Below are 27,838 nucleotides of genomic sequence, written 5' to 3'. Positions count from 1 at the left end.
ATTATCAACCTTTTCGATATCCAATGATTTACCCCCCAGAGATCGTTCTGGACGTTTCGATCGCTTTTGGATCCGCTTAGTACGTGACTATGGATTCTCTCACCTAATCGGATGCGCTCCATCAAAAGTTGTTTTGCGACTTCCACGGACATGCGGGGTTCGAGTTAACGAAAAATCAAGAATTCGCGCATCTTGAGTGCTTTTGAGTACTAATCAGAATAGGTGCGCGCGACAGTTCATTACTATATACCAGGAAACCTGTCTGGAATTGTTGCCTTGATGATCGGAGTGATCTGCAAGTTGGCATTCAATTCCGAGTTGGATCTATCATCTCCAGCGTTGCCCGACTTAAGTGGTATTCACTTGATAAGGCGGGAGTTTTTAATAGCTATTCCTCAGATACCAACGGGACATGGGCGTGCGTTGTCAGTTGCAGGACTCGTGTAAAATATGACTGCATAACTTGAAATCCTAGTCTATTGATACACTGATTTACTGAGGTCTTCATGGTTTTTGGCTACATTGTCTCAGGAGGTGTTATTGGATTCAGCTCTGCATGGCTAACAACACAGTTAAGCGAGAAAGATGTATGGCATGGCGAACTGGATTTTGATGACGCGACAGTAAGCAAGATGCAAGACCTATACTATCATCTATTTGGTTGCTTGATCGATACACGGGAATGCGCTAACAGGGGTTCCAAAGGCAAGCGGCAATGGTTTATGGTGCCGTCAAACGACTTCCTCCGTGTATTCCGACAACGCCGTTGGCTCATCAACCCTATTAACTCGGGGTCTTGTCCCCCGCCATCACGCTAGCCTATTTTATGTATCCGATTCGGGCTTCGGTCACCTTAGTCGGGGCATTTTAATAGCAACAATTGCTTCAAGTCAATCGGATACTATTCGAACCGGTAACCTTGTGCAACCACCCTAAAGTTATTGTATCTTCACGCAGGGTCGAGAGGGTGTACCATCCTCCAAGGCCATTGTTATGGGAGTTTATATACATACCTATGGACTGCCCCAACCCAGTCGGGCTCTTCCTTCAGTATAGCACAGCATGCTTGGATCTCGAAGGGACCAGACCAGAAATCAACGGCATACACCTTCTAGCTATTCGGAGGATATCACGTATTTCTTATCATAATGCCTGGAAGTTCGAACAAGGCAGTATGGAATGGGTAAGTTTCTTTCATTGCTGGAGGCATTTTACAGTAATTTCTAACAGATGACTGGTCACTAGAGAAGGTCACTCGAAATCATCCCATCACTTCTCCAAACACCCTCCTACCTCACACACCGCCGATAACCAGAGCCTCCGAGACTATCGTCTTCGGGAATTCAGAAATGATATCAGGAGTGTAACTCTTGCGGACGTTCAAGCTGCTGCCGCAAGTAGGTTTGGTACTACCAGCTCGGCAACGGATGCCACCAAAGTAAGCTTCATCCCACCTTGCCCAAGCTTAATCCATTGCTCACTAGTAAGGATTCCTCTAAGAAGGAGTAAACTGGTGAGAGATGGTGTCGAGGTGTAGCTGTTGCCTTGACGGGGTGATCTTTTTTGACTTGCGAATAACAAATTGCACGATGCGACAATACGATCATAGGCTGTTGCTATGTATTGGAAATGTATCATTCAGATCTTGGTCTTGCATGCCATACATCTCGCAGTTACAGATTTTATGTATATACGGCGTTTTCATGTCGCGTTGCTACATCACATGCAGAACAGATTTTACCTTGTTGGAGGAACATTTGACTGCAGTTATGAAGTTTCTGAAGTGAAGAGATAATTCCTTAAAACCTTTATATTCCGTTTATCCTAGTGGCGGGTAAGCCAAGTGTATGCCCATGCTGTAAATCACTTAGTTCGCTTTTTGGTATCAACATCTTTGACCTGCCTACCCATACGGATTAAGCCCCGATACGACGTAATAACTTGGATGAAGTGCGAATCATGTTGTGGTATTGTTTAGCTCCAGTGACGAATATGGATTATTACACTCGATGCTATAGTGAACACACTGAGTTAAGTGCAATTTAGCGTACCTTTAGCTACATATCATGTATAATACGTGGCAATGCACATGAACTTATTTGCAGGATCCATATGGTCCCTTCCCCGTGGCGCATGCATTACTAGTACTGCGACCTTACTAGAAGCCGTCTTTTGATCTATTCTCCCATAAAAAATACTGTTTAGTCTAAAATATGCTAGTCTCAAATTGTATTCTATGATTCAAGTTGGAAGAATACACATATAACTCTATATTTGTTTATCACAACTCATTTTCGTTATATCGTCATTATTTAATTCGAAGGTGAAGTTAGGATTATTGCCGGGCGGTGTAATGGACTATTTGTTGTATAGCGCTTGGTAGCCTCTTTATTATATCCGTACGGTCTTTACTCGTTTAAGTGCCGAGCTTCTTTATGACCTCAATTGAAATTATACCGATTTTCCCTTATTAAACCCCAATTCTTCCAATCGTGATGTTTCGACAGTTAAGAGTTTATTAAACCCGGTATAAAGCAAGTTTAAGGTTCTTCCCGAAAGTGGGGCCGGCCAGTATGGCTGGACCAAGCTAAGCGGGAAAGCTTAAGTACCTAACCTAGGTATAAGATACCTGAGTGATCTTCAACAGGGGGTAAGAGGAGAAAGATGTGGGTTGGGTGGGATCTATCCGGTATCCATCGGGTAGAGTTCCCATGCAGGAATCTAATCTTTCGGATAGATCGAACATTTCATTTAGGTGACCCGCTCATAGTGTTTATCTCAACTACCTTTCATTTTAAAGTGGTTAAAAATGAAGTGAATTAATATATGAATAAATAGGAACTATGATGGCCAGAAAATAGTCAATAGGTAGTTCAAGATTATCTTTCAAATATCTTGATTTTTTCTTCTTTACATTGCTTCGCTAACCCTAGCAGTTAGTTTTGTTAAGGGCTGTGTAAACTCCAACTGGCCCTAAGATCAATTGCTTTAAAGGACGAAGAATTCCATCCTGATTGCGAACCATAGGCACCTACATATATATAAAGCACAATTGGTATTTCTTTGTTGGGTTTCGTTTCTTTTGGTACCGACTGTGTAAAATTAAGAGCCTAAGAAGTAGAGAACACAAATTAAGCTTCTTCCGGAAAATTTTCCACGTATGGTTTTGATTATGTGAAGTTTAGGAATTACTCAGACTTATCTGCTTGTTATATAAGCCATAAGCATTTTCACAGTGCAATTTAAGATGCTGAAGCTGTAATGAGAAATGAAAGCTCGTGTATAGAGATCCAGCCTTGAGTCCTAATACTTTTTTTCCTTTCGAGATTTTCCAGCATCAAAACCCACCGGATTCTACGAAGGAAATAATTTGCGATACTGCGTCAGAAGCGGGCGATGCCGAAGTCAATTCCAGTATATGTTGCCTTACGAGGCCGTGGCTTAGGACAGGAGGGTGGGGGTTAGGCGGTTAGGCATTAATGGGTTTTATTATCCTACGTTGCTTGCAGCCTACAACTTGCCACACCGAAATCTAGGTAGTTACCAGAAACTTACTAGCATGTGGAAGAGCATTTAAATAATTATAATGCTGGCATTTGTTGCCTAGACGCTTTGATAGAACCTCGGGACAATACAAGCCTGATGGCTACCGAAACATTGATCTAAAAGGCATGCTTTCGGTGAATGTACATATTTAATTAACTTTGCGCTGAGTATTTTGCTGCAGCCTCAGATCGTGTCTGCTTAAACCGAAGGCAAAGGTAAGATGGGACGATAAGTATGTAAGAAATAAGCGTAGTTTCGGTGAGTTTCTGCAAGCGAGGTGCCACTGCAGGTCACTTTACAACATTTGGAGCTGTCTGCCTAATGGAAGGCAGAGTAATACCAGCACGTATGTAACATCCATTAGAGAAGTCTGCATTTGAGCTGACAGGACAAACGTAGAGTAATGAATATTCTACTTAGTGGTTACTAGATTGGTTACACGTCCTATGCCGTTAGAGAAGCCTAACTACCTACAGATAATAAGGACAAGGCAGACAAATTGGAGTCTTATACAGAAATCATGCACACTATACACAACGGTGTAACCTATAGTGCCTAGTGGGGGTAGAGCGGTAAAAACAGAAAAGATAGGCGCAGGCTCACAAGGCTCAGTGCGGCACTGACAACGCTGTATTATTGTATTATCTTTTATCTTTTATCTTTTTCAAGAGGTATATATTGTGCTTTCCCGCCGGCACATCCTCATCTGATCTATTCAACACTGCACCTATCTTTACTACGATCACCCATGCAGCTCTTTTTTAGCAATACCACCATCCCCATTTACGCTCTAAGAGTAAAAAATACATGAGCTGTTCGTTTGTCGATAGCCTACCAGGTTAGCTACCAAGAAGTTATCCTTCACAGTTATTCCAAGATCGAAGATTCATAACGCCCTTCACAGAAAACACATTCCTGCTTAACACAAAAGCGGTTCATATATCACCCTAGTGACCAAGTGGCCATGTTCTTTAATGCATGTCCCAAGGGGATATCACCCCTGCTAGCTTAGCTGCAGGAGAACAGTATCAATGGAACAGAACAGCTTAGTCTCGGTCAAGTGCCGAGTTAATGACATACCATTGTTAGGTGGCTTTTGAGAGGCAGATGTCTTAGCCACCCTTATTTGTGGATTGCTGATTTCCAGGCTGTGTCAAAACGGACTCCATGATTCTGTGAGACTGATGTTAGCAAAATCATTGATTATGTTGGAACATGTCCTCGGTCAACGGGTAGCCTAGGACCCCAACTACGTACTTCGTCTGCTCCACACATCAAATTCGAACATTTTCTAACTTAGAATCAGACTAGCACTGCATAGGTAGGTAGACATAAAGATATTGCGCGAAATGTGATATAAATTCTTTCTAAATATAAGATCAAAGGTAGCCTTGAGTGAAGATTACATGCTCTCCTTTTAGCGTGAATTGCCTAAGCCTAACTTTGTTCAATGCAACTATGCAGCATCTAGGAAATACACTGTGAGTGCTTGAATAACTTGGAACCTGCCCATTGGGCCAACTAACTTCGTGCTACCCATGTGGATGTTCGTTCGTTAGGTACCATAGCGGGGTAGGGTGGGTACGAAGAACTGTTCCATAATTGAAAAGCGTTCCTATGAGCTAATGGGACGAGGTGGCCAATCTCATCGAATTAGAATTATTTTTAGAAATTCAATTGTTTTTAGGCCTTATAACCTTTACTTCAATAATAATATTTTATTATAAAAATTTTACTTAAAAAAATTTTTTTTTTCTAAGTAAAATCTAACCAAAATTGACAAGAATGATTCCTAAAAAGGGAACGGTTCTTTTAGGGGGAACGATTTTATACGTATCGAACGGCAATAGTAAAATTTTAAAAACCGGAATCTACTATTCCTGGATTTTAGCCAATAAAATGCCGGGAATTAAGGGAACGTTCCCTAATAGGGAACCGTTCCCCATAAAGAACAGTTCTCTGAAACCCCCCATTTCCGCTATGGTATCCATCATCCATTGACGAACTTAAGAAGGCTCCTAGTAAGATAAGTTCAGTGCCCTCACTCGTACTCTGCAGGATAATCGGTTATTCACTAGATGGTGCGCGGCCAATTTGGCAGTCTGTCAAGGAAATACGATATCAATAATAGACGTTGAATATCATCTGGATAACTAGAAGCTTATCTGAAAGGGGCATGAAAATTTGTTGTATAGCATGCAAACTAATATTTTTAATATTCTGCCTTAGGATGTACAACCATCTGGTTACTACCTACTCAACACATCAGCATCTTCCTTTCGCGCGTTATGTATGGTTGATGCATTTGGACGCCTTACATTACTCTTCAGCCTTTCCAAGGATAGGTTAGCCATTATGGACGCCTTAGACCCCTCTTCAACCTTTCCGAGGACAGGTCCGCCATTATGGACGCAGGTTTCCAGGTCAAGATGAACTGTGTTGTTATATATTATTTGAAAGTCCACTTCACACGAGTTGTATATATTCCTTATCAACCCATTTAGCAATAGACGTCTTCTGAGGTTTATATTCCTACATCTACAACACTTTAAATTACATTTGCCTGGTTCTAAATCCTTTATCGAGTATTAATTATGGCCGACAACTCAAGCAGCCCGGCCTATTACGGGTAAGTTATGCTACCTATATCTCCACGGGGATTCTGAGAGCTTAATGGGACTCTAATGAGTGACAGTGCAACTCCATCCAAGCCAGCCCATCATTTTACTGAAAACCCACCAACAAGTGACCCAGCTGATAAGAAAAGCCTCCAAGATTACCGCCTCCAATTATTCAAGGACGGACCGAACAGTGTACCTCTCGTAGATGATCGTACACCTAGCTCGGATAATTCGCAAGCTTCTCATGAGGCCAAGGTTGCTGCCGAGTTGGAAGCGATCCTAGCTCGCCTTGGTTAACTTGCAGATGATGTTATCTATTGACTTCAAGCAAGGACAGCGGGTGGGAATTAAGAGCCCATCTATTAGGTCCTCCCAGCCAGCCGACCCAAGGCGAGGGCGAAGGAGGTGATGTCAACCTATTTTATCTAGCTGCGCAACAGTGTCGAGGAGGTAGCCGTGGAGGAGCTAGTGGTTCTTCAAGTATGTGGCCAGTCCAGGTTACCTAGAGTCTGGCCACCAGCAGCGGCGGCGGCGGCAGCTGCAGCCGCTGCTTGGGCTCTATACATGTATGTGAATTAGGACGGTCCTCGATGTATCTCTGCTAGGTATTCATGGCTGAGATATCTGCCTGAATATCTGATACGAAGTTCGAAAAGGCCTCGTCGCTATGTTATAACGACTTGTCTAGATCCTCCGTCTCAAATTTATTCGGAGTCGTTTAGCAAGCTCTCAAGAACCTCTATCCACCCATACTCCCGGAGTCAATGTTGTGTTGTTCTACCAGAAACTTATTGACGGGGTGCTCGTTACGTCCCTCCTTGTCGCAGTAGCTTCTCACATATATCGTTTAACTATCCGTTATTATTAATAGGTATATATGCCTGGTATAGGTATCACGCGCTCGCCTTGGGTAATAGAGCGCGGAAATTAGACTTAAGGAAGATAAGGAATGATACCCGCAAGTTCGGTGTCAATGCGTGCCTTGTGAACCGCTGTGATGTCCTCAGGGTCAAGGTCCGAAGCGATGATGGTGCCAATGGGAATAGTGAGAAATGCCTCTAGACGATCTGTCCGAAGATCTTGCTTATCGTAAGTGGTACGGGCAGTCCATACTTTGTTGGACCTTGAGGGTCTTTCGCTGTACAGGAGGGTAGGATGGTACCTCAATCAGTCGTGCCCAGTATAGATGATCTCGAATTGGGAGTTTTCTGGATGAAGCATAGGGTATATTCTTACCCGTTAAGTACGGCCCCAGTGGTTGACTCGGACGCCATAGTTACCTGATACGAGAGTAGGTGGTATGAAATAGTAAGGCTGTGTACCTTATATGTTATAGAGGCGGAGCAATCTTTATGCTTATAGAATAGTAGATGGCGAGTACTCTATTATGTAAGTAGCTTAAAGACCTCGTATGAATTGCATATGAGATATTAGGTTTAGTGATAATGTAGTAGGTTTATAGATTGAAATTTGATGCAGAGAGTAGGCGTCGGCCTTGCCCCTTTATATATAATTCTGATGTCCATACTGGCTTCCTATGTCCACCTCCACGTCGACGAGGAGTCACCAAGGCATGATCTGTATTCGATCGCAATCTATTTCCTCTTCACTCTCGGCTTTACGTGTACTAGCCCGTCATCGAATGCAGTCTCATAGCGAGACTGTTTTATCTGATGTATGGCGTTACCAACGTAACGTGAATGATAGCAAACCCTGTGTCAAGCCCTTCACTAGTACTTGCTGCTTAAATGTGAGGATTAGACGGAAATTTTACTGCAGCAATGCAGTACAACGATACCTTCAGATGATTGTAACCTCTCCATGTGTATATCGAATCAGGCTGAGCGATCTAGAAATACGTATATGGTTAATCCTTTAAGTGGTAAATTTGCTTTTCAGTATGGTACCTAATCTTTTTTAGTTATCGTAACTGTCGTAATTATTTCTTCGCTATTATAGTAGCGTCAAAGTAAATATTCCATCAAGACGATACCTTTCAAGGGGGTTTCTTACTCGTCTGCCGAAACCTAATATCTCCTGCAAGTAGGAGTTATTGGTACACCTGGGATCTGGTATTACAGTCGCAGCTAGGGTAGTCTAAATGGACCACTTACATCTGAAAACGGCCATGGCTAAAGTGTTATAACCTATCCACTCTCCTTGAGATCCCATACAAAATTTCCCGATAGTACCCAATGCCCTTCTTAATCGCCGAATATCCGATAAAACCGATTATTGATGGTCCCACGACAGACTACTGAAGTTGTGCTATGGATCAGAACATGTAAAATACAGGTGGTGAAACCTCTATAAGTTTATTAGGATTTCGAAAGTAACAACCGTGAGACACCTCGGGCGTTTAATCGCCCCTCGGGTTCATTAGCTGTGTGTATTTAGCCATTAACTATAGTGCCTACTAGCGAACTTTTATCTATTTTTCATATCCTCCCCTAACTAGTTTTAACAACAGATATGGCCTTGAAGGATTAGGCTCACTTGAGTTGTTGTTGGTTTGACTCAGTCACATGTAACTCGGCATTATTCATTATGATGTTGTTCTCTCTTCTGTTAAAGTTAATGATGTTTATCACCGTCGTATTCTCCATGGTTGAAATTCTAGTGAAAGTTCATGTAGACATACTGCGCGAAACCGAAGCCTCCTGCAAGTTCACTGTCGCGGATGTAATAGCTCCCCTCTCACAAAGTCCCATATAAGTTCGTTTGCAAATATGTTAACAGCACAGACTCTAATAGTCAGATATTTTCTAAGACACGTCCGGGAGTACATATATTGCTCTAAAAGACGTCATTCGCGTGTGGGATGGCGGTCAAAGTCTATGTTTGCTCTCGATTCAGGTGGTGGCAATCCACCGTGTAGCAGTCGTAAATTTTGGGTGAAACGATTTGGCTTTCCCACCCAATCTGAATCCAGACTTACCGAGAATTGCCGGGAGGCCGCATAGAATATTTATCTTTATTCGGGCCTTGAAGATTTAGTTCCTCTATCGTGCACATATATTGCAGGCGCCAAAGGAAATCCGATGTTCCACCTCATGTCTACGAAGTAGCTTAACATCATACTGCGTCAGATATTTCCCTGTAGTTTACCGTCTGGTCAATTCCCTTCAGCCTTTGATAAGTATAGCCGTAGGACTCATGTATACGAAATCAGTCTTCTCCTAGACAAACAATCTGGTGACCCCCAATTCAGTGACCCCCGCTCATTCCTATCCTGTAGGCACGACGCTTCTCTTTGCTTTCGATTAGCGCCATGCTTCATCCGTTAGACTCCGAGGAGTTAAAGATCAACGGCCGGGATACTGCGTGGGTCTCATCGGCTCCCCGGGGTTGCTACCCGGGGTGCAAGAGCCCGAGTGAGGAACCAATGCAGACATGAGCTCTAAGATGCCGAACGAGCTCTTGGCTTAATGGTAATGAATGCAAATTCCATGATTGAGCCTATGTTTATAGTTGTAAGCTGAAAGTTACATCTGTCGACACACCTTCTCAACGAAAATAGATAAATTATTGCCAAAGATGAGTCTGTATACTTGTCCCCGAAAATAAGAAATTCAGAAAAGATCAATGTCTACATGGCACGAGCATAGCTCTTTATATGGAAACTGAAGGGAGGAACTTTAGGTTTTAGAATACATAGGCTCGCAGGTGCATGAGTAAAAGGCACCAATCTGCTCAAATCAGGAAACAAGCTACGTCCGGGCGAATAAAATATGGAGTCCTTTGCATAATCTAACGATCAATATAGGTATGGGCGTGACACATTCCTCCTTATCTTCCACTTAAAGTTCTAACACAGTTCCAGGAGTTTGAGCTATGTGATACAACTTAGCATTATTCAGGCAGGTCATTTAATTACGCATATATGAAGATGAGTCCATTACTCAACTATAGGCCACGGAGCTCATTCCATTCAAGATGTGACAAGGGCATACACATGCACAACCGTCTAGATGTCCACGGGAAGGCCAAACAATCTCAGTATATCAAGTCCATTTTGATCAGAAAGGGATTCTCTTTGAGTAACGACGTCAGAGAGTAATGAAAAGCTATGGTAGATGGATTAGAAACTCAGAGGGACAATTGCATTGTGATAATCTCATTCTCAAGAATATAAAGAATATTCTGTTGAGAGTAGAAATCCGTCTGGTATTCTTTCAAAAGGTAATTCGCTTGTTTAAATTCAAGTTAGACCGGTATCGGGAGGCTTTACATAGCTTTACTCTCATGCGAGAAGCCGCACGGGGAAGCACCGTATAGCTTCCGATTTCCAATTAGTGAAACTAACCATGCATTCTCGTATCTCACAGATGTTCCACAATCGTATATAAGAGGCTATAATAAGCAATGTTTTCTATGAACGACGGCTATTTTCTAACGTCTTGTGAAAATCTTTCCCCGTCACCCCCCAACTACTGTAGTTGAGGTCTGATATGGAAGTTGATGATAGATCACATCCGTAATATCCTCTTCAGAGATTCACTTATTCGTAATTCAAGCAGGCCACCAACTACTTCACAGTATAAAGAAGTATTTATGTACACAAGTTGCTAGTAATAACCTTCAAGAAGTGCACATCCCGTACTTTGTGCCCCCGCCAAGCTAGATAATGTGTGGTCATTTCAGAGCAGCCAGCCGAGTCAAAATAGCCGAGAATGGACATGTTTGGTTACCGACTAGATTCCCCGTCAGCCGCATTAGTAGGAGTTTCATTCGAGAGTAAAGTAGTATCTCCAATGCGCCGACTACCTTGTACTTGGCTCTCTATAGCCGGACCGCTATTATCGCTCTTCACTCCGGACTCTCCTTCTCCTTGCTGCGGTCCTGGATTCTTCTCTACATCTTTTTGCTTATTTTTCTGGTCACGATTGACCCCCCGGATGACATCAAATAAACGCTCAAATATTTCTTTTAACATTTCCACGATATATTTTATGCCTAGAACCAGAACTCCAATAACTATTGGCCCGAAGACCAATACAAGTGTTCCGTAGCCTAATATGCTAGCCCCAAGAACGACATCCTTGAACATGCCCACGATGAAAGATGACAGAACAAGAGCCCCGAAGGTTATGAATATGATTGCGAGTGAACTTAAAAGAAGTCGCCGCCCAAACTGTCTGTAGATCTCGTACTTCAGTAGTCTGCTCTCGAGCTCCTTTATATTAGCCAAGACAAACATGGCACCGAGGAAGAGTACAACAATAGTCGCCAGGAGGACCACGACGCCAAAGAAGTCGTATAGCAGAGTGCCCAAGTCTTTGAATCTTGATTGCATACTGAGTACACCCGCAGCGAGTGATAGGGGCAGAAATATGGTAGCCAGAAGCGTCAAATTCTGAACATTGCCGGACTGGTTTAACTCTCGAGCCATACTTAGAAACTTGAGGCTGTGTTCCAAGCCATCGGAAAACCTAGTGAGGCGTAGCTTGGTGTCTTTGCAGCAACCTCGAAGAGCCTTGTCAAGCACCAGGAGCCCAACCTTTTGGTCGTCGTTTTCTTTTTCTGTTATACTCATGATAATGTCTAGCAACGATTCTATCGTAGTTACTAGTTCACTTCCGCACTCCGAGAAATCCCGATAGAGTTGGGAGTCGCTCATGATTGCTTCCAATTGCCACCGTCGGAGCCCAGATAAGCGAGGGTCGAAGTCTCGGTTCCGACGACCAGTATAAGTTATTGCCATCAACTCTAGGAAATTGGTGAATATATTTAGAGCGGCATGTTGGCATTGCAAGAGGAAAAAAGGTTTCTGGTTTCTCCTAGTTCTTAAATTGCAGTACAAGTGATCAAGTATTTGGAGTTCTGAGGCAAACCGTTCCGTGGCAATATGAGAGCGGTCGGGATGCCTTATAAAATCTATACGAACTAACTTGGATATGATTACTCCGCATGAGATTGAAACTTAAGAGTATCAATTCAATATGACTTTCAAGTGTACGGGGTTGTGGTATTATTACCTTCCAAGTTCCCATCTCCAACAGCTATACAGCGTATAGCTCGAACTGCTCGACCCCATTTTCTTTCAGGGCCCTTTACAAATTCTTTAATGTCTCTTAGATAGGGTCGTGCCTTTTTTCTGGTTTGACCGGAAGCACGAGATTCGTCAGTGCCAAAGAAATCATAACCTTCAAGTCGGTACCACAATTCTGGGTTGTCGTTCAACAATCCCGACGCAAGCGCAGAGAAACCTGCTTTAGAATTGTAGACTACACCATAGGATTCGTCAATTTTGATTGAAATACTAGTCCCATCTGAGCCTTGGGTTATCCATCGTTTATTGAAGCCACGGTGTGAGGGTTCAAACAATTCCGCCTCATCGGCGCCTGAACGAGAAGTTGGGAAAAGGGGGATACCAGGGATGAAGAAAATAAGGGTAGATAGGACGTCCATTTTCTTGACTCTAGTGTAGGGGATATGCTGTAGCAGATGAAGATGTATGATATTCTCATATGAATATGATTAATCGAAGGAACCTCAGCCTTGAGGCTTGGGTAAGCCCTGGAAATCCGGGTGGTGCAACTGACCTGTCAGATAATTGATAATGCTGACAACATATACACAACATACTACGCATATTAAGGTATTTTATTAATTATTAAACAATTAATATATCTGGATTGAAAGCTATTTTACTCACCACATATCTACGTATAAACTAAAAATAATTAATGGTATTTTAGACTTGGACTTTGATTACTAAAGAACATGGAGATTGGGCAGAACGGATCGTACCTCAGAAGTAGCGAGGTTATCTAATATTGAATCTCTATATCTTATCGATAACAGCATGATTAGATTACACTAAACCTCCACTAGAACTCACGCTGACGTAGCATCGCAGCTACGTAGGGGTAGCTTTGGTACGAAATACTCAAGCTTATTAACCCATAATTTCCAGCTCTCTTCCCAAAACTTAAATCTTTTTTTTATATACTCCCCGCGGCTATACGACAACATTCCACAGCACGCCTTTTCCCCCCGATGCCCCTCAACGCCGGTCTGCGCATCGCGCGCGTCCGCTCTCCATTCCTCAGACCCAATGGCTTGTCATATACCGTTATGTCTCTCGTCGCTACGGGCCGCGCCTCAAAGCAATGGCACATAATATCCCGGACGGGCCCACGCCGCGCCGCATCGACAGCGTCGCAAGTGAAGAGAGCACCCAAATCGACATCTGAAGTCGTGTCTTCGGAGCACTTGACATCTCCCCTCCCCGCCTCGACAACCCTCAACCCGCCAGCCTCGACTCGCCCGCCTCCTCTCGACACACCGACCCGAGACCCCTCGTCCTCCATCTTCATATACTTCTACCGCCTCGGCAAGGCATACATGACCTTCTACAAGGCTGGACTCCGCGCCATCTTCACCAACAGAAAACTCCTCTCGCAATCCCCCACCGCCTCCACCCCATCCCCTCCCATCCCCGGCTCGACATCCTTCCCAACGCGGTCAGACGTCCTCCTGCGCCGCCGCGTACGGCACGACCTCTCGCGCCTCCCCATCTTCGGGGTCCTGCTCATCGTGTGCGGGGAACTCACCCCGCTCGTGGTGCTGCTGTTCCCGCGCCTCACCCCGCTTACATGCCGCATCCCCAAGCAGGCCGACGCTCTGCGGCGCATATCCGAGGCCAGGCGGGGCGCCAGCTTCCGCGCTTTGCGCTACCGGCCCGACCCGTTAAAGGGCGACGAGCCGGCTAGCAACGGCCACATATGCCGGAGTCTGGGGCTGACGAGCTCCCTGTGGGATAAGATCGGTCTAGACGGACCGTTCGCGGCGTCGTTGGCGCAGCGAGCCATTGCGCGGATCGCGGCTGATGATGCTATGCTGCGCGAAGGTGGGGGCGTAAAGGCTCTTGTTGACGAGGAAGTTGCGTTGGCATGTGAGGATCGAGGTATCAATGCTCTGCAGAAGCCAGCCGACGAGTTGAGAAGTTTACTAGAGGAATGGCTCCGCAAGACTGCTCCTGAGGGGGTAGGCTCGGAGAAGTTTGATGCTGGTTTGGAAGAGTCAGCCTTGAAGAGAGCCGAGGAGAAGATAAGGGAGACATTGGTTAGCTTAGATGGGAGGATCTGAAGACCACACGACTGTAAAGTGTTTGGTTTATGGGTATGTCCTACTTTGCCTAGCATGTCAATGACCAAGGTCATGTATATTTATATATTGATACCGGACGTATTAAAAAGGTAAAAGGCTCACACAAAACTTGGCTCACTAAAAGCACTGTACAATACACAACAATCAGCTCAATTCAGCGAATGTTGTCTCATCATAGCGTTTATGTTCATGCCATGGACAAAAGCTATCATCTTTTCTATGCATACAAGGCGTCAACACCTAGTCCACAAATCCCGTAGATGCATCTGCCCTACATACAATAGCAAGATGCTAAACAGGATAGACTAGTGACTCATCTCAGGATATATACAGAGATAACTAGCTCACTGCCGGTATCTCGCCAGCTGTGCCATGATGTTTTGGACGTGCTGTGAAGAATCGCCACCGGGAGCACCATTGGGATGCACAGGTGGATAACCTGCGCTGTGTGGCTGGTTATGCCCAGCAGCACCCATGTTGTGGGCTCCTCCTAAGTTCGCCAATACCGAACTCACATCAGCAGGCGCACCTCCAGCCGATTGCCCAGGATGATAACCGTGTGGAGCACCTTGTTGATTGTGGAGGGATCCCAGGATCTTCTGCAATGTAGCATTATCTAAAGAGCCACTCGGATTACCAGTGGGAACATTAGCGGGAGGATAGGGTTGGGTAGCATATGACGGCGGTAGGTAAGGAGGCTGCGGGGGTTGTGCATATTGGGCAGGCGGATATTGAACGCCATAGTGATTGTGTGGTTGAACTTGAGCTTTGGCGCGGCAGACTAGCTGCGCGGCGATGTTGGGATCAAGGTCCTGGTATTGATCATACTGGACATTGGCGTGTCCACCGGAGCGATTAAATACTTGCAAGGGGATACCACCGGTTTGTTGTGCTCGGTAATCCAGTTCGACGACCGCATGGACACCTTCCATCACTTGACGCTGGATCACAGCTTCTCGAGGTAGATGAGCATGAAGAAACATAACCTGCACCCTTAACCCTAGGTTGAGAAAGGCTCTCTCGGTCCAACTTATAAAGTCTCTTTCGACCTCGTGGAGCAGTACAAACTGCACATCAGGAATATCACCGCCATAGCGACGAGGGATATCTAGCTCTACTTCAGATGGATGTCGACGATAGGGACTAGGACTTCGGCGACGGTAGTGACCCGACTCGCGTCTTCCGTAACCAGGAGATCGTGAGCGCGCACGAGCGGCATAGTCATCATAATAATCGCGGCTGCCATCAAAAGAAGTCTGCTGTCGGTGGCTTCCCCGCCTCGGAGATGGCTGCCGACCTGGGCGATAATCATCACGTCGCCCGCGTCCATTATCGTGACGTTCGTTTTCTTTCTTAACCCTATTTCCTCGCCTCTCCCCATCTCCCTCCTTCTTTTGGGTACGGGAGAATTCGAGGTCTATAATTATGTTAGTACCCAACAGATCATTCCAACTTAGCGGGGGAACTCACGGATTTTACGCCCCCTGACTTCTATCCCTTGTAGGTGATCCATAGCAGCCTGGCCCTCCTCAAGAGTGTGATACTGCACGAAACCGTAGGCCTGTTTGAGAGAGATTTGTGCGAGACGCCCATATTTGGAGAAGATATCGAAGACTTCCTTCTTGGAGACCCGGTCACTAGACAGATTCCCTATATAACTGTTAGAAGTCAAACCATTGCGATTAGGTTGCGAAGACATGCCAATGAATAATCTTGATCCTTCTGGGAAACGGTCCCATTTGGCTTCTGATACGTAACGACGTTCTTCCTGGAGAAAAGCTTCCCATTGCGGGTAGTGGTCAGAAGCATGCGACGGAGTACCTGTGGCGGCAGCATAAGCAGGGTCAAATTGGGACACCGGGAACGAATGAACTGGCAAGGCATTAATAGATGAGGCTGGAGGGGGTGGAAGGCTATTACGAGCTTCTAGAGCCGTTCCGGGAGCCCCAGTAGAGTAGGTGCCAGGAGGGGGCGGAAGGGTAGATAGCGCGCTGGCATTAGGATAGGATAATCCTGATTGGTAATTTAAACTATCATCAGGATGCACATATGGCTGGGCAGAGAACTGCGGCATTGGGGGTCTAGGTGGCAATGATACTGCTTGCGGGGGAGCAGAAATGTTGGCAGAACTCTGCGGGACCGCTGTTTGACTGGCATTACCCACGGACGCATTTCCTATAATCTTATCGACAATGTTTTGGATGTCTTGCTCATTATTGGCAGCATTTGATGGGCGATCATCCTCCCCAGCGGGCGCTGCTGGAGGTGGCTGAGGTACATCGGAATCGTCCGTCGACGAGTTAATTACAGCCTGTTCTTGTGGCTTTTGCGGCTCTTGGGCTCCAGATGGGCTCAAGTTTGGGGCAGGCTGATGCACGGACTGAGCAGGGCTTGTAGAAGAGAGGTCATGTGAAGGAGTGGCGACTTCAGAACCATTTGTCAAGGAATCAGACGTAACAGAACTAATACTGGATTCGATCGTGTTGGATACATCTTGCTGGACCTCAGCACCACTCTGCTGACTAGGGTGCTGGGCGTCTCTTTCACCTCCGAGCAATGCAGCTCCTTCACCCTGATTCCCAGCACCGTTAATATCGTCGGCAAAACTGTCCCGACGTGAAATAGCAGTGTCGGCACTATAAGTATTATCCTGACTGGTACTGGCAGGGAGACTGTTCTGATATGGTGCTCCAACTTGTTCCATAGCTGCTACAGAGGCCGAGGGGACCTGGCCGTTGTTGGAGAGCGACATTGTGCACAGCGTGTCGGCCTGGTCTTGCAGGCTGGGTACTACTACAGGAGAGGACAGATGAAGAGGTGCCGGAGATACTGGAGTAAGGTCGGCAGTTGCCAAATGTGTAGGGGCCTTTTCGATCATTCAGGTAGCATGAGGCGACAAGACAGTCTAGAGAATGCTGTTTTAGAATCAAGATATGGCACCAGGGTTGAGGAGCCTTGGAACTAAGCTTGCCGTCGGAGCTGGTTAGATGAGTCCAAGAAACTCCGGAATAGGAATGGAGATATATTGGGCAGCTAGTGACGTCGTCTTAGGGCTGATCCATCCAAGGTGGTGGGCTATCAATGTTGGCAGAGGTTACGGTAGCTGGATCAATGGACAACTTGACCCCGCTGGTAAGAAAGGAAGACGGTGGATGAAATAAGTAAATATTAGATGAAGGACGTTGACTTGGGTATGGACATATGTGTCAATATGTAGGTTAGACGGTGAAAGACAGTGTTACACTTGGAATAGGCGCAGAAGAAAGGATGCCAAGGTCCGTCAAAGTTGTATTGTCGCGTGGGAGTTCTGTTAGTTTTGTGATGTTGTGATGTGGTGATGTGGTGATGGATGTCAGGATATTATTGTCCAAGGCATCAACAGAGCCAGCTGACTGCGATTAATGGCACAGTAACATCCGATTGAAAGAATTATCAGAGAGGATTCGACAGGGCGGGCAATCAATGAATTGGGTAATAATCTTGAAAAGCTGAGAGGGGTGCGCTTGTGTTTGAGGCTTTGCAAACAGACAAGGCTGGACAGCTTTGAGCTTTGAGCTTTGAGCTTTAACAATGAGAGTGCAGGAAATTTTCTAGAAAGGAATTGTCCTCTAGCAAAACTCGGACAGAAGCATCGATTCTGTTGTTGCTATTGGTCGACTTAGCGTTAGTGGTGATCCGTGCGTTACCTAGAGCTAAAGAGCCCCGCTAGAGTTCCTCTAAGAATCTATGTACATATGTACACTAATTATCTCGTTTAAGTACATGATACAACATGTAGGTACATAACGTTCTGCTAAAAGAATATGTACCTATGTGCCTAAACTAGGTAGGTACCTATGTAGCCTAGCAACTGGTATGACGTAGGGGCTACTTCCCCTTTTCGCTGCTTTCAAATAACATTCAACATTTCAACTATCAAGCTTGGCAATTCATTATTAATATTGTTAAAAAGTTCACGATCATATTTATTTCTTCATATTCTATTAACTTAGCTGAACAGATTGTAAAAATTGCCTTTTTAGTTTCGATAAGGCCACCGATAAGACGGGTTATGATAAACCTCATCTTCCATACCTTCACAGCCGCAAGGCCTTCTCAGTTAGTCAATTATTTTAATCAGACCACTTGACATTATAGAACGGTATGACCATTGCTTCTATTTATATTTGGAGTAATATCATGGTGTTAGTCATAGATAGGCAGGCCTTTTAGTTGAAGGGTCATCGAGAAAAAAAGGGAGGAGGAATCTAGAAGCAGAGGTTGTACTGCCTGCTTAACAACATCCTAATTTTGACATGTTAAGGCTACGATATATTTAGAATCGTACACATGTTCATGTAAGTCATTGATTTAGGTCTCCCAACAGCCGTATCCCTTAATAGTTTTAATCTATTTATTCCATATCGCCCTTTAGTATTGTATCCCTTGCATACACAGTGGCGGGGGTCTTTATCCAACATGATCCAACATATAAGCCTGTTCTAATATTAAGTCCTCAAATGCATTTATCCTTTCACTCTCAACGAAATCAATGTCAATCACATCACCCATTCTGGATTTCTAACTTGTTAGAAGCATTTGTGTAATTCAACATGCCTACGGCGATACTTCCTTCCAAGCCAGATGCCCCTATTGCCTATGAGCTTTACCAAGGCGATGGGGCAAGCAGTCTCCTTATCGTCTGCTTGAACGGCCTTGGACTTCCACAAGCCGTTTGGAAGCCCACCATTGAACTTATACGTAAATCTGGGTTCTCTCCTATGCCGTGGATACTTACGTATGACCGATATGGACAGGGTGCCTCTCCAAGAGATCCGCGTGAAAGCTGGGCGAACAAGGATCCCGGATATGCACACACGCTAGACGATGTCACCGACGATCTCCACGAGTTGATTCAAACTCAATGCCCCGATCGTTCCTCACGTATTGTCTTTGTGAATAACAGCATAGGAGCACATATTGCCCGAAGATATGCTGACAGGTAATACGCGACATGCCAATATCTCTCTGCCAGGCTTGTGGCTGACAGCGTGTGTCTGAGATAGGTATCCTACAGTTGTCGAAGGAATCCTATTCCTTGATTCTAATCCTGGAAATACTGACTACGAGAGCATCTGGCCGAATCCGAAGGACCCGTCTTTTAATCTAGAACAGATGACTCCCCCTGGCACATCGCTTGATGTATATGAAGCTGCTTATAACAAGATGACAACAATATTCGCAGCAAGTGCGAAAAATAACGAGGGGTTTGATCGACGGGAGATCAAGAATATTCTTCCCGATCCATCGAAGCCAAAACTTAAGGGGTCGAAGTGTTCAGATAAAGGCCCTTGGGTGACAGTTGTGGGCCACGAGCTTGAACAATTTTCTCGGGAAGAGTGGACCATGATGAAGGTCCCTTTGGGCATGGCAGCTATGTATACTCAGCCGTAAGTGAAGGGTTATTCCCCAATAGAACATCTGGCTAATATGGAGTAGTATGTGGGAAAAGTACAACGAGGGACTCTGTGGGCTGACTGATCCAGAAAGAGCAAAAGGGCCACTTGTCGCACCCAAGTCTGGACACTTTATCCAAAAGGACAATCCGTCTTTCGTCGCTGAGCAACTAGAAGACATTATTAAGAAGGTCGACAATTCTCGCTCACTTCCTTAGGTACCTGGTGGAAAGCTCCAATGGCATCCATGGTAGCACTTTAACTAAGATAGGAACCATCAATATCCATCAATATCTATAGCTTATATAGGAAACCAGTTCAATAGGATAATAGCTCCATGAAGACTATTCTTATAAGCCTATTTTATTATGCTAGGCCAATCTTAATTTTCTCCCAGTGAAAATGCTGATATAGGGAAGCTGGTAAATAGCCTAGGGGCTCTTTTGGGGATTGCTACCACAGTCTTGCGTCAATATTTCATACGACATAAATATTTTCGGTGTATACCTATAGGAGAACTACCAGATAATGCTTGCGTTGATACATATTTCCCATCCAGGCTCTTATCGCCAACATCTTAATATCCTTCACGAAACCCATTCGTGGTTTAATAAACCCCCTTTTCTTCGTCTTGTTATTAACTACATGTGTTTTGGTGTTTGTCGTTAGGACCGCTAAGACTGACACCCATTACTCTCCGTGCTGGCTGCAAGCCGGCCGAGATATCATAAAACCGTACTGAAGAGTACATGCTTATTTATTAAAAAACAATCACTCAAAAAGGTATAGTGAACCTATTGCTGTCGGGTTAACAGTCGAAATCATATCCTGCCCAATAATATCAGCTAAAGATACCTGGGTCCATATAGTTGACATGAATAGGGGGTGGTGCTGGCCCACATTTATTTAGACAAAGTACCTAGGTACCTAATATAATCCGTTAGGTACCCAGGTACCTATATGTAATAACTCACCACTAAGAAAGTTCAAGAGGCTCTCGTCTAAGATTGACCAACATTGACTACCTACCGAGATAACTTATATATAAATATTCCACACCTAATGGCTACATTACGAACTATATCAGGAAATTTCAACCTACCTCTCGTATTCAGGACTTTCAGGACTTTCAGGACTTTCAACGAAGCGCACTGCCTTGTGCGCACTATACAACACCGAGCATATGATGCTGCATTCGACCAAGATGACCTCACCGAAGCCAGAAAGTGGTATGCTTCGTTCACCGAAAATAACTTGCCAAAGGGTCAGACGAGCTACTCTAGGTCAAGCGGACCTGGGGGCCAACATGTAAACAAGTGAGTACACTCGATATGTAGTACTCTCTTCAAAGCTGGTCTAATTCGAATAGGACCGAGAGCAAAGCCACAACAGTGTGGTCCATCGAGGAGTTGTCTAAGGGCTTGCCAAAACTAGTTCGTCTGGCTCTGCGCTCTTCAAAATACTATTCAAAAAGGAACGACTCCATCACAATCCAAGCCCAGACCCAACGGAGTAGGTCTGCTAATACTGATGATAATCACCTGAAATTGGTAGAAGAACTGCAGAAGATTTATAGGGAACAAGTCCCAGGGACGACCAGTAGCGAAAAGATCAAGAAGTACGAAGCCTTGTAAGTTAGTCCTCTCACCTATTGCACATACCTCCCTTGCGTGCTATCATATTTCAAATACACAAGAGGTACCACTGACGCACGCGGATTAGAGAGAAATCAGCTCGCGAGAACAGACTCAGATCGAAGAAAGAGCACAGTTCTAAAAAGGCATTTCGGAAAGGCAGAGTTGACGAGTAAAGGTAAAATAGTAGGTATGTAATGAGCGAAAAAGATGCGGGCGAATGTCTATGGTTTTGTTAAACATCACGATACAGCGATATTTGTATAGGAAAAATCTAATAAAAACAGGTGATCACCTATATGAAGTAGGAAGTTCCTTCCCTCGTTCCCCACGGTAGCAAGCAAAGCGCCTATTTCTTTGCGGCTGACTAAAACGCCCAGAAGGAGGGGCAGAAAGGTGGAGCAACAGCTGAGTCCCTTTCTCCGTTTGATCGTCTCAGCTTTCCTCATTTTCGCAAAACAAAACATCTGTCAACTACCCTCAAAGACACCAAAAATACTCCATAAGACTGGAAGTTGCTATAAAAGCTTTGCACTTCCTAACCCTTGTTAGTGTTTCACTGCTACGTGCGCTACGATTAGAAGCCAGTGGATTTACGCCTGGCCCCTCCCGATTGGATCGACGGCGCACATCCGCCCCGAGGCTAATTCGATTTGGTCTCTCGTCGGAGCCTTCTCTCGTATCTCGCGTATCTCGCGTATCTCGTATTCTCTTAAGTCGAGTCGGCAGATCATCTTCTCCTTTTATAACGAAGTGCTCGTTAAATTATAAGATATTCGAAACATGCGCGACTAACTTATTGTTATTCCTTACATGACGATAACCACCCCTTGATCGACATTCCGCAACCACCGAATCTGTTCTGCTTACAAGCCAGACCCTGCTCCACCTGCTCTACCCTAATAACTTCGTCCTACATTTCTACCATCCAAGCATATATCGCTCATAAGGCCTCTTCCAGTTTTCTGGCCACGGGACAACTTCCCTCATCGCTTACAATGGCCACCACCGCCGCGTCTGTTCCGAGCAACGGCTCTCCTCGTCCGAATCCTCAAATACAGCCATGTAGATACAAGGTGGGAAAGACGTTGGGCGCGGGCTCATATTCTGTTGTAAAGGAGTGTGTGCACATTGATACGGGTCGTTACTATGCCGCAAAGGTTATTAACAAGAGGCTAATGGCTGGTCGCGAACATATGGTTCGTCCTATTTCTTCTTAGATTGCATCTTAGTTTCTACACGGTCTCGGAATGGCGCATAAAGATTAACCTTATACATTACATCAGGTTCGAAATGAGATTGCCGTCCTTAAAAAAGTCTCGATGGGCCATCAAAACATCCTAACCCTCGTCGACTACTTCGAGACGATGAACAACCTTTACCTTGTAACCGACCTTGCGCTCGGCGGGGAGCTCTTCGATCGGATCTGCCGTAAAGGATCATACTATGAATCCGATGCTGCCGACCTGATTCGTGCGACACTGTCTGCCGTCGCGTATCTCCACGACCACGGTATCGTGCATCGTGATCTTAAGCCCGAGAACCTACTCTTCCGCACTCCCGAAGACAACGCCGACCTTCTTATTGCCGATTTTGGCCTATCGCGTATTATGGATGAAGAGCAATTCCACGTCTTGACGACGACTTGCGGCACCCCGGGATACATGGCGCCCGAGATCTTTAAGAAGACGGGCCACGGTAAACCAGTTGATATATGGGCTATGGGCGTCATTACGTACTTCTTACTGTGCGGGTACACGCCGTTCGATCGCGACAGCGACTTTGATGAAATGCAGGCGATCCTAAACGCCGACTATAACTTCCAGCCGGTAGAATACTGGCGCGGCGTCAGCGATAACGCAAAGGAGTTCATTTCCCAGTGTCTTACCGTCGACCCTAACAAGCGCATGACAGCGCACGAGGCCCTATCTCATCCTTTCGTCGCTGACTATAGCTTGGGCGACGGTGATAGAGGCCAGAACCTACTCCCCACAGTCAAGAAGAACTTTAACGCGCGTAAGACGTTACACGCAGCCATCGACACGGTGCGGGCCATCAACAAGCTACGGGAAGGCCATGCGAATGCTCACCTGATGGACGGCACCCGATCAGCAGAACCGAAGCAGGGCGCGCCCTCGCTGGACAAGGCTGATGTAGCAAAAGGCGACTCGGGCTACTCTAGTATGCAGAACGAAGACATAGATATGGGCGGCATGGACCCTGACTCGGGCGTACCTGCGAGTTTAAGACCCGGTGTCGCTGCTAACCGGGTAGTTGAGACGTCGAAAGGACTATGGAGTGCCAGCCAGCCACGACGATGAGGCAGCACTATATCATATCGGGAGTTGGAGTTGCATACTATTTGAGGTGGCAGGGAGGACAGTTTTATCTAGACTGCATCTTGCAGGAGCGAGTGATAGTATATATGAGGATGAGACGAGAGACTGAAAACCCATTTGGTTTTATGACGAGATGAGATGGACTACGGTACGTTTATGTACATGAACGAGAAAGATAGCGGTAGCGAGCGCATTAGCAGTCGCATTTTGGATAGCGAGCGAATATCGGCAGATACAGCGATATGGATCTTGCAATGGCGGTGTTGTAATTAGGACAGCCCAAGTTCCATACGGAAATAGCCATTTTGAGGTATTAATCTCACTACTAACAATTTTGCATTTCCAACTACTGAGATGTGAGGTCGATGCAACACGGGAGATACCATATACCATATATATTAGTCTGTGATGCTGATGCTGATGAATGAGATGAGCTAAAATAGGTATATTCGGAGTTAGCCACTGCGGCTCATCCATCAGCTTCGCGGGTGGGACTTTGTTTAAGATGTAGTTGGTTGAACATGTCATAGTGTCATAGGATCCGTAAGAAAGCCATCGGTGTCTGTAGGTACCTAGGTAGGTATGTAGGTATGTATGTCTCAACGTTTGTACATTAGGTGTGTAGCACCTAATGTATGTAAACTTACCTGTGATGCAGATTGCATCGACACAACCGACTGAGTAACAGATCTCGCCAGCGACAAATCGTGATCTTGAACAGCCACGTACATACATAATGCAACTGAAAGACGGTACCGATATCTGAGTCTTGTCCTCATGACCCAGAGTTGCTAGATTACCTATGTATACATATACTTGAGTAATGGCACCATAATGGGACCTTCTCCTTTGCATGCATGCACACATATGTACACAGTTGGTCACCTTCATGAGTCGCAAAACTAGCGTAGCGTAGCAGTGCGTGCGGTTGAGCTATAGTTAGCTTAAATACGGAATACCAATAGCGATTTGCATATCTTCCAGATGGATCTTCTTTCGTCCGGGTACATTTGGGGGATAGTGTGCTTGGTATCGAACAGGCATGTGATGATCTTCAATATGATCATCTGAGATGTCTCTACATAGTAATAGTTCGCTAGGCACATCTGCTTGAATTAGTATCCCGGCAGTCCGGGAGCGGTGTCTTTCCTGTTAGGTACTACTACATCATATGTATGTGTATACGTATACATTTTTATCTCCGTTCATACGAGATTGTAAAATAGCATGGGTCTAGCATTATGAAAATAGATGTCGTCCCCACAATGCTCCTTATTATTTAATGAAGACGAACTGGTTCCCAGTTTACCGTGGTCTAAGAAGGAGAAAAAAAAAAGCAGGAAAGGGAGATAAGATGCAAGTCCCGATGCTTACCCTGTCAACGTTCGGGACATCCATGTCGTTAAGGGTTTTCCTTACGGTACCTTGCAAGTGTATCGATACAGATGAAGCTGTTGGTGCGACATGGACCTAAGTTGATGTGAGAACAGTAAGGCTTCGTGTAGTTACGAAGTACAATACATCATCCCTTAACTCCGTAGTCATAATAACTACCTAGGTAGTTAAGTGTTACCGAAGTTTGACTTAATGTAACTAACTAACTACCTAACTAACAATTAATACATATGTCCGGGTTTGATATTTTGAAACCCGTCTCCCATCTAACAAGCCTCCCTTGCTTGTATGTAGTTATGTACTACATACAAAAGGGAACATTTTGGCATGTCCTAATAACATGGGAATTTACTGTCGCGTGATCGAATTTCGCAAAAGGGAATACAAAACGGTCGAGCGTATGTACATACATACATAAAAATTCTTCACCTCGACGGGTCCGACGGGGCACGCTTAGACCGGCTAGGCGATAAAGTCATCGAGGTGACAAGAGTCCGTGTGTCGGTAATTCGCGGAGAGAGTGGTATTTTCCCTTAGCATCCCGTCGATTCTGGTCAGATCTTCGCATGGTGCCACTTTGATGCCCCGATGCTCCGTTGCGACGGCTAGAATACAACTGTGGCATTTACACTACTTACGTACGTATGTATGGGTTGGATAACAGACGGTGGATATTATATATGTATGAAGAGTCGAGACTTCAACAAGGGAGAACTTGAAAAATGGCACGATGCCGCATTTGGGATCTCGATTCAAAAGTGAACTCCGAACACCGAGTTTAGCAATAAGTGATGGCCGGGCAACAAATGAATAATTCAATTATGCAAATACTGTAGCACGAGTGATTTAATCTCTCTTTTTCTTCCTCTCCGTTAGTTAAGAAAGAGTGGCTTTAATGGTGTTCCCGGTCGGTGAGTCGGGCAGAAGTGGAGACCGATGCGGGAAAACCTGGACATCAATTGGGGCTAGGTATTGGGGCTATTAGGGCGGCTTAAGACTTGGATCCACTTTCTCTTATTTCTCCGTTTTAATTCACCTTTTTTCTTTTCTTTTCTTTTTGCCCACGCGATCTCGTTACTGACGGTACGAAAGGTGACCCCCATTTGCGACGGTACATACATTAAGCATGTGGTACTGTATTCCGTACCTTTGGTGATTCTTTATTTGTTTGGATGAGTGCATCTGCATGGACCTGTATCTGCATTTACCTAAACGCATCCATCCATCCATCCATCCATCCATCCATCCAACCTCATTCAATATACAATGGCTTGATCACTGGCTCATCAACACCTGAGAAACGGATAGGCACACACGACACATTACTGCTATGTATTACCCTCACGTGTTCATTTTTTTAATCCTGGTTATCAAGATCCCTAACTTATTGGTAACTAATAATGACATACGTACGCGTACTGTAACTTGTAGGATGTGACGAGCGGCTCTGGGACCCTTGAAACGGTAGAAAGTGGACCTGCCAAGATCTTGGAACCTTGTACTAGCGTTTCAATGCCAAGATCCGGTTGCATCGGTACTGTTACACAAGCGCGCATATTGTATGTATTGTACATCTTTCGTACTCTATTTCGCACTTCGTACCCGGTCTTGTTTGTGCAAATAATGGGTCTCTTATGTAGGAGTTATGCACGTGTATACCCATTTAGAAGCATGGACACATGCCACCCCCAGTCCCGACCCTTCCGATGGTGTCCGCCCTCCCTAGCGCTTATTGATTCCCGCTCGCCGGATTCCAAAGAGTTCTCTCGTTTGATATTATCAACTGGTGAAGTCCGCAAGGGATAGGACTGTAAGATGACCTAGAGGGTATATAAATATGCTGACTTAAGTCCCAACTCGCTTTCGCTTAAAATTTGCGGGAATTTAGCATAGGAATTCCAACATGGGGATTCCAACAATCGAGCCTCGTGTCGTTACCGGCGCTATGGTGCTTTGAAATGGAGCCCCATAGAATCCATTATGTCATCTGTCCTGGACACAGCGGTGGACACCTACGGAAAAAAAGAGACCTCGGCATTATTGTTATCAAGAAGCTACTGAAAAGCCCTATTGATCACTAGTGGTCGTAGTAATATAGTTTAGAGGATGACCAAGCTAGAATTGTTTTAAGGCTGATTTGAATCAAAGCTAACGGATTCTAGGGCTACATCTTACATTCCATCGAAGTCAAGGGACAATGGCGTAGGACTTCAAGGTATTGGGCTGAGAAAGCACCCTTACCTAGGCTGCTAGGTAGGCACGCTTATACATTTGATATCCCCCACGATATATATATATATATATATATGTCCGCAGTTCCATATTCGTATTCGTTCACAATGTGTATTAATACTTGACTATAAATCGAAGAAGCGCAACTCATTCTCTAACTACGTTGTTTGCCTCTCCTACAAACCCTATTATATGCGCCTGAGAACTATGAATTGCATATGGGGAGGATGTCTGATCTTCAAGCGGCTGAAGGAGTAAGCGGTTGACTTTCATTACAGCTTAGCCATCATCTGTATAACAACTCGGCCGATGGTCTGCAGTATGGAATCAGTATCAAAATCCCGCTCGGTCCATAGATTATCGTCACTAACCCTAGGTTTTTTCCTGGTTTCCTTATGACTGGGTACCTAGGTAAATGTACCTAAGCTAGCCTGCATATGCGACGCATTCGGATGCTAGCGCTAACCGCTAACGTAGAGGCAAAATACTCCCTAACTCCCAATCCCGAACCGTTTTGGAAT

General features: G+C 45.0%; 9 protein-coding genes across 9 annotated transcripts; 6 read left to right on the top strand and 3 right to left on the bottom strand.

Moving 5' to 3' along the window:
• Positions 1-1,148: 1,148 nt before the first annotated feature.
• Positions 1,149-1,509, top strand: F4813DRAFT_392639 (uncharacterized protein; the record flags this gene model as incomplete). The annotated part of the gene is made up of 3 exons (XM_049247305.1): positions 1,149-1,183; positions 1,246-1,438; positions 1,489-1,509. 3 exons carry the CDS (start codon positions 1,149-1,151, stop codon positions 1,507-1,509), a joined length of 249 nt encoding a protein of 82 aa, XP_049096356.1.
• A 4,509-nt stretch (positions 1,510-6,018) lies between these two features.
• On the top strand, positions 6,019-6,636 carry F4813DRAFT_207424 (uncharacterized protein). The gene is made up of 2 exons (XM_049239614.1): positions 6,019-6,175; positions 6,242-6,636. The coding sequence occupies exons 1-2, from the start codon at positions 6,141-6,143 to the stop codon at positions 6,462-6,464; spliced, it is 258 nt and encodes an 85-aa protein (XP_049096355.1). The 5' UTR covers positions 6,019-6,140; the 3' UTR covers positions 6,465-6,636.
• A 464-nt stretch (positions 6,637-7,100) lies between these two features.
• On the bottom strand, positions 7,101-7,441 carry F4813DRAFT_392637 (uncharacterized protein; the record flags this gene model as incomplete). Its single annotated transcript, XM_049247304.1, has 2 exons — positions 7,101-7,305; positions 7,404-7,441. The coding sequence occupies 2 exons, from the start codon at positions 7,439-7,441 to the stop codon at positions 7,101-7,103; spliced, it is 243 nt and encodes an 80-aa protein (XP_049096354.1).
• Positions 7,442-10,546: 3,105 nt separating this feature from the next.
• On the bottom strand, positions 10,547-12,751 carry F4813DRAFT_370650 (uncharacterized protein). The gene is made up of 2 exons (XM_049244550.1): positions 12,146-12,751; positions 10,547-12,089 (listed from the first exon to the last, which is right to left on the bottom strand). The coding sequence occupies exons 1-2, from the start codon at positions 12,576-12,578 to the stop codon at positions 10,855-10,857; spliced, it is 1,668 nt and encodes a 555-aa protein (XP_049096353.1). The 5' UTR covers positions 12,579-12,751; the 3' UTR covers positions 10,547-10,854.
• A 169-nt stretch (positions 12,752-12,920) lies between these two features.
• On the top strand, positions 12,921-14,609 carry F4813DRAFT_207383 (uncharacterized protein). The gene has a single exon (XM_049239612.1). It carries the CDS (start codon positions 13,170-13,172, stop codon positions 14,259-14,261), a length of 1,092 nt encoding a protein of 363 aa, XP_049096352.1. The 5' UTR covers positions 12,921-13,169; the 3' UTR covers positions 14,262-14,609.
• On the bottom strand, positions 14,444-17,503 carry F4813DRAFT_207386 (uncharacterized protein). The gene is made up of 3 exons (XM_049239613.1): positions 15,984-17,503; positions 15,753-15,932; positions 14,444-15,699 (listed from the first exon to the last, which is right to left on the bottom strand). The coding sequence occupies exons 1-3, from the start codon at positions 17,158-17,160 to the stop codon at positions 14,627-14,629; spliced, it is 2,430 nt and encodes an 809-aa protein (XP_049096351.1). The 5' UTR covers positions 17,161-17,503; the 3' UTR covers positions 14,444-14,626.
• A 1,371-nt stretch (positions 17,504-18,874) lies between these two features.
• Positions 18,875-19,935, top strand: F4813DRAFT_382630 (Alpha/beta hydrolase fold-1; the record flags this gene model as incomplete). The annotated part of the gene is made up of 3 exons (XM_049245832.1): positions 18,875-19,263; positions 19,328-19,711; positions 19,761-19,935. 3 exons carry the CDS (start codon positions 18,875-18,877, stop codon positions 19,933-19,935), a joined length of 948 nt encoding a protein of 315 aa, XP_049096350.1.
• Positions 19,936-20,705: 770 nt separating this feature from the next.
• F4813DRAFT_370642 (uncharacterized protein) lies at positions 20,706-21,754 on the top strand. The gene is made up of 4 exons (XM_049244549.1): positions 20,706-21,033; positions 21,087-21,347; positions 21,440-21,541; positions 21,605-21,754. Exons 1-3 carry the CDS (start codon positions 20,780-20,782, stop codon positions 21,525-21,527), a joined length of 603 nt encoding a protein of 200 aa, XP_049096349.1. The 5' UTR covers positions 20,706-20,779; the 3' UTR covers positions 21,528-21,541; positions 21,605-21,754.
• A 340-nt stretch (positions 21,755-22,094) lies between these two features.
• F4813DRAFT_207237 (calcium/calmodulin-dependent protein kinase type I) lies at positions 22,095-23,854 on the top strand. The gene is made up of 2 exons (XM_049239611.1): positions 22,095-22,550; positions 22,638-23,854. Exons 1-2 carry the CDS (start codon positions 22,350-22,352, stop codon positions 23,670-23,672), a joined length of 1,236 nt encoding a protein of 411 aa, XP_049096348.1. The 5' UTR covers positions 22,095-22,349; the 3' UTR covers positions 23,673-23,854.
• Positions 23,855-27,838: the final 3,984 nt, after the last annotated feature.

Source organism: Daldinia decipiens (assembly GCF_022478715.1).
Source record: "Daldinia decipiens strain CBS 113046 unplaced genomic scaffold F4813scaffold_37, whole genome shotgun sequence".
In the NCBI taxonomy this organism is placed as follows: Eukaryota; Fungi; Ascomycota; class Sordariomycetes; order Xylariales; family Hypoxylaceae; genus Daldinia; species Daldinia decipiens.
This window is presented reverse-complemented; position numbering and strand designations above follow the sequence as displayed.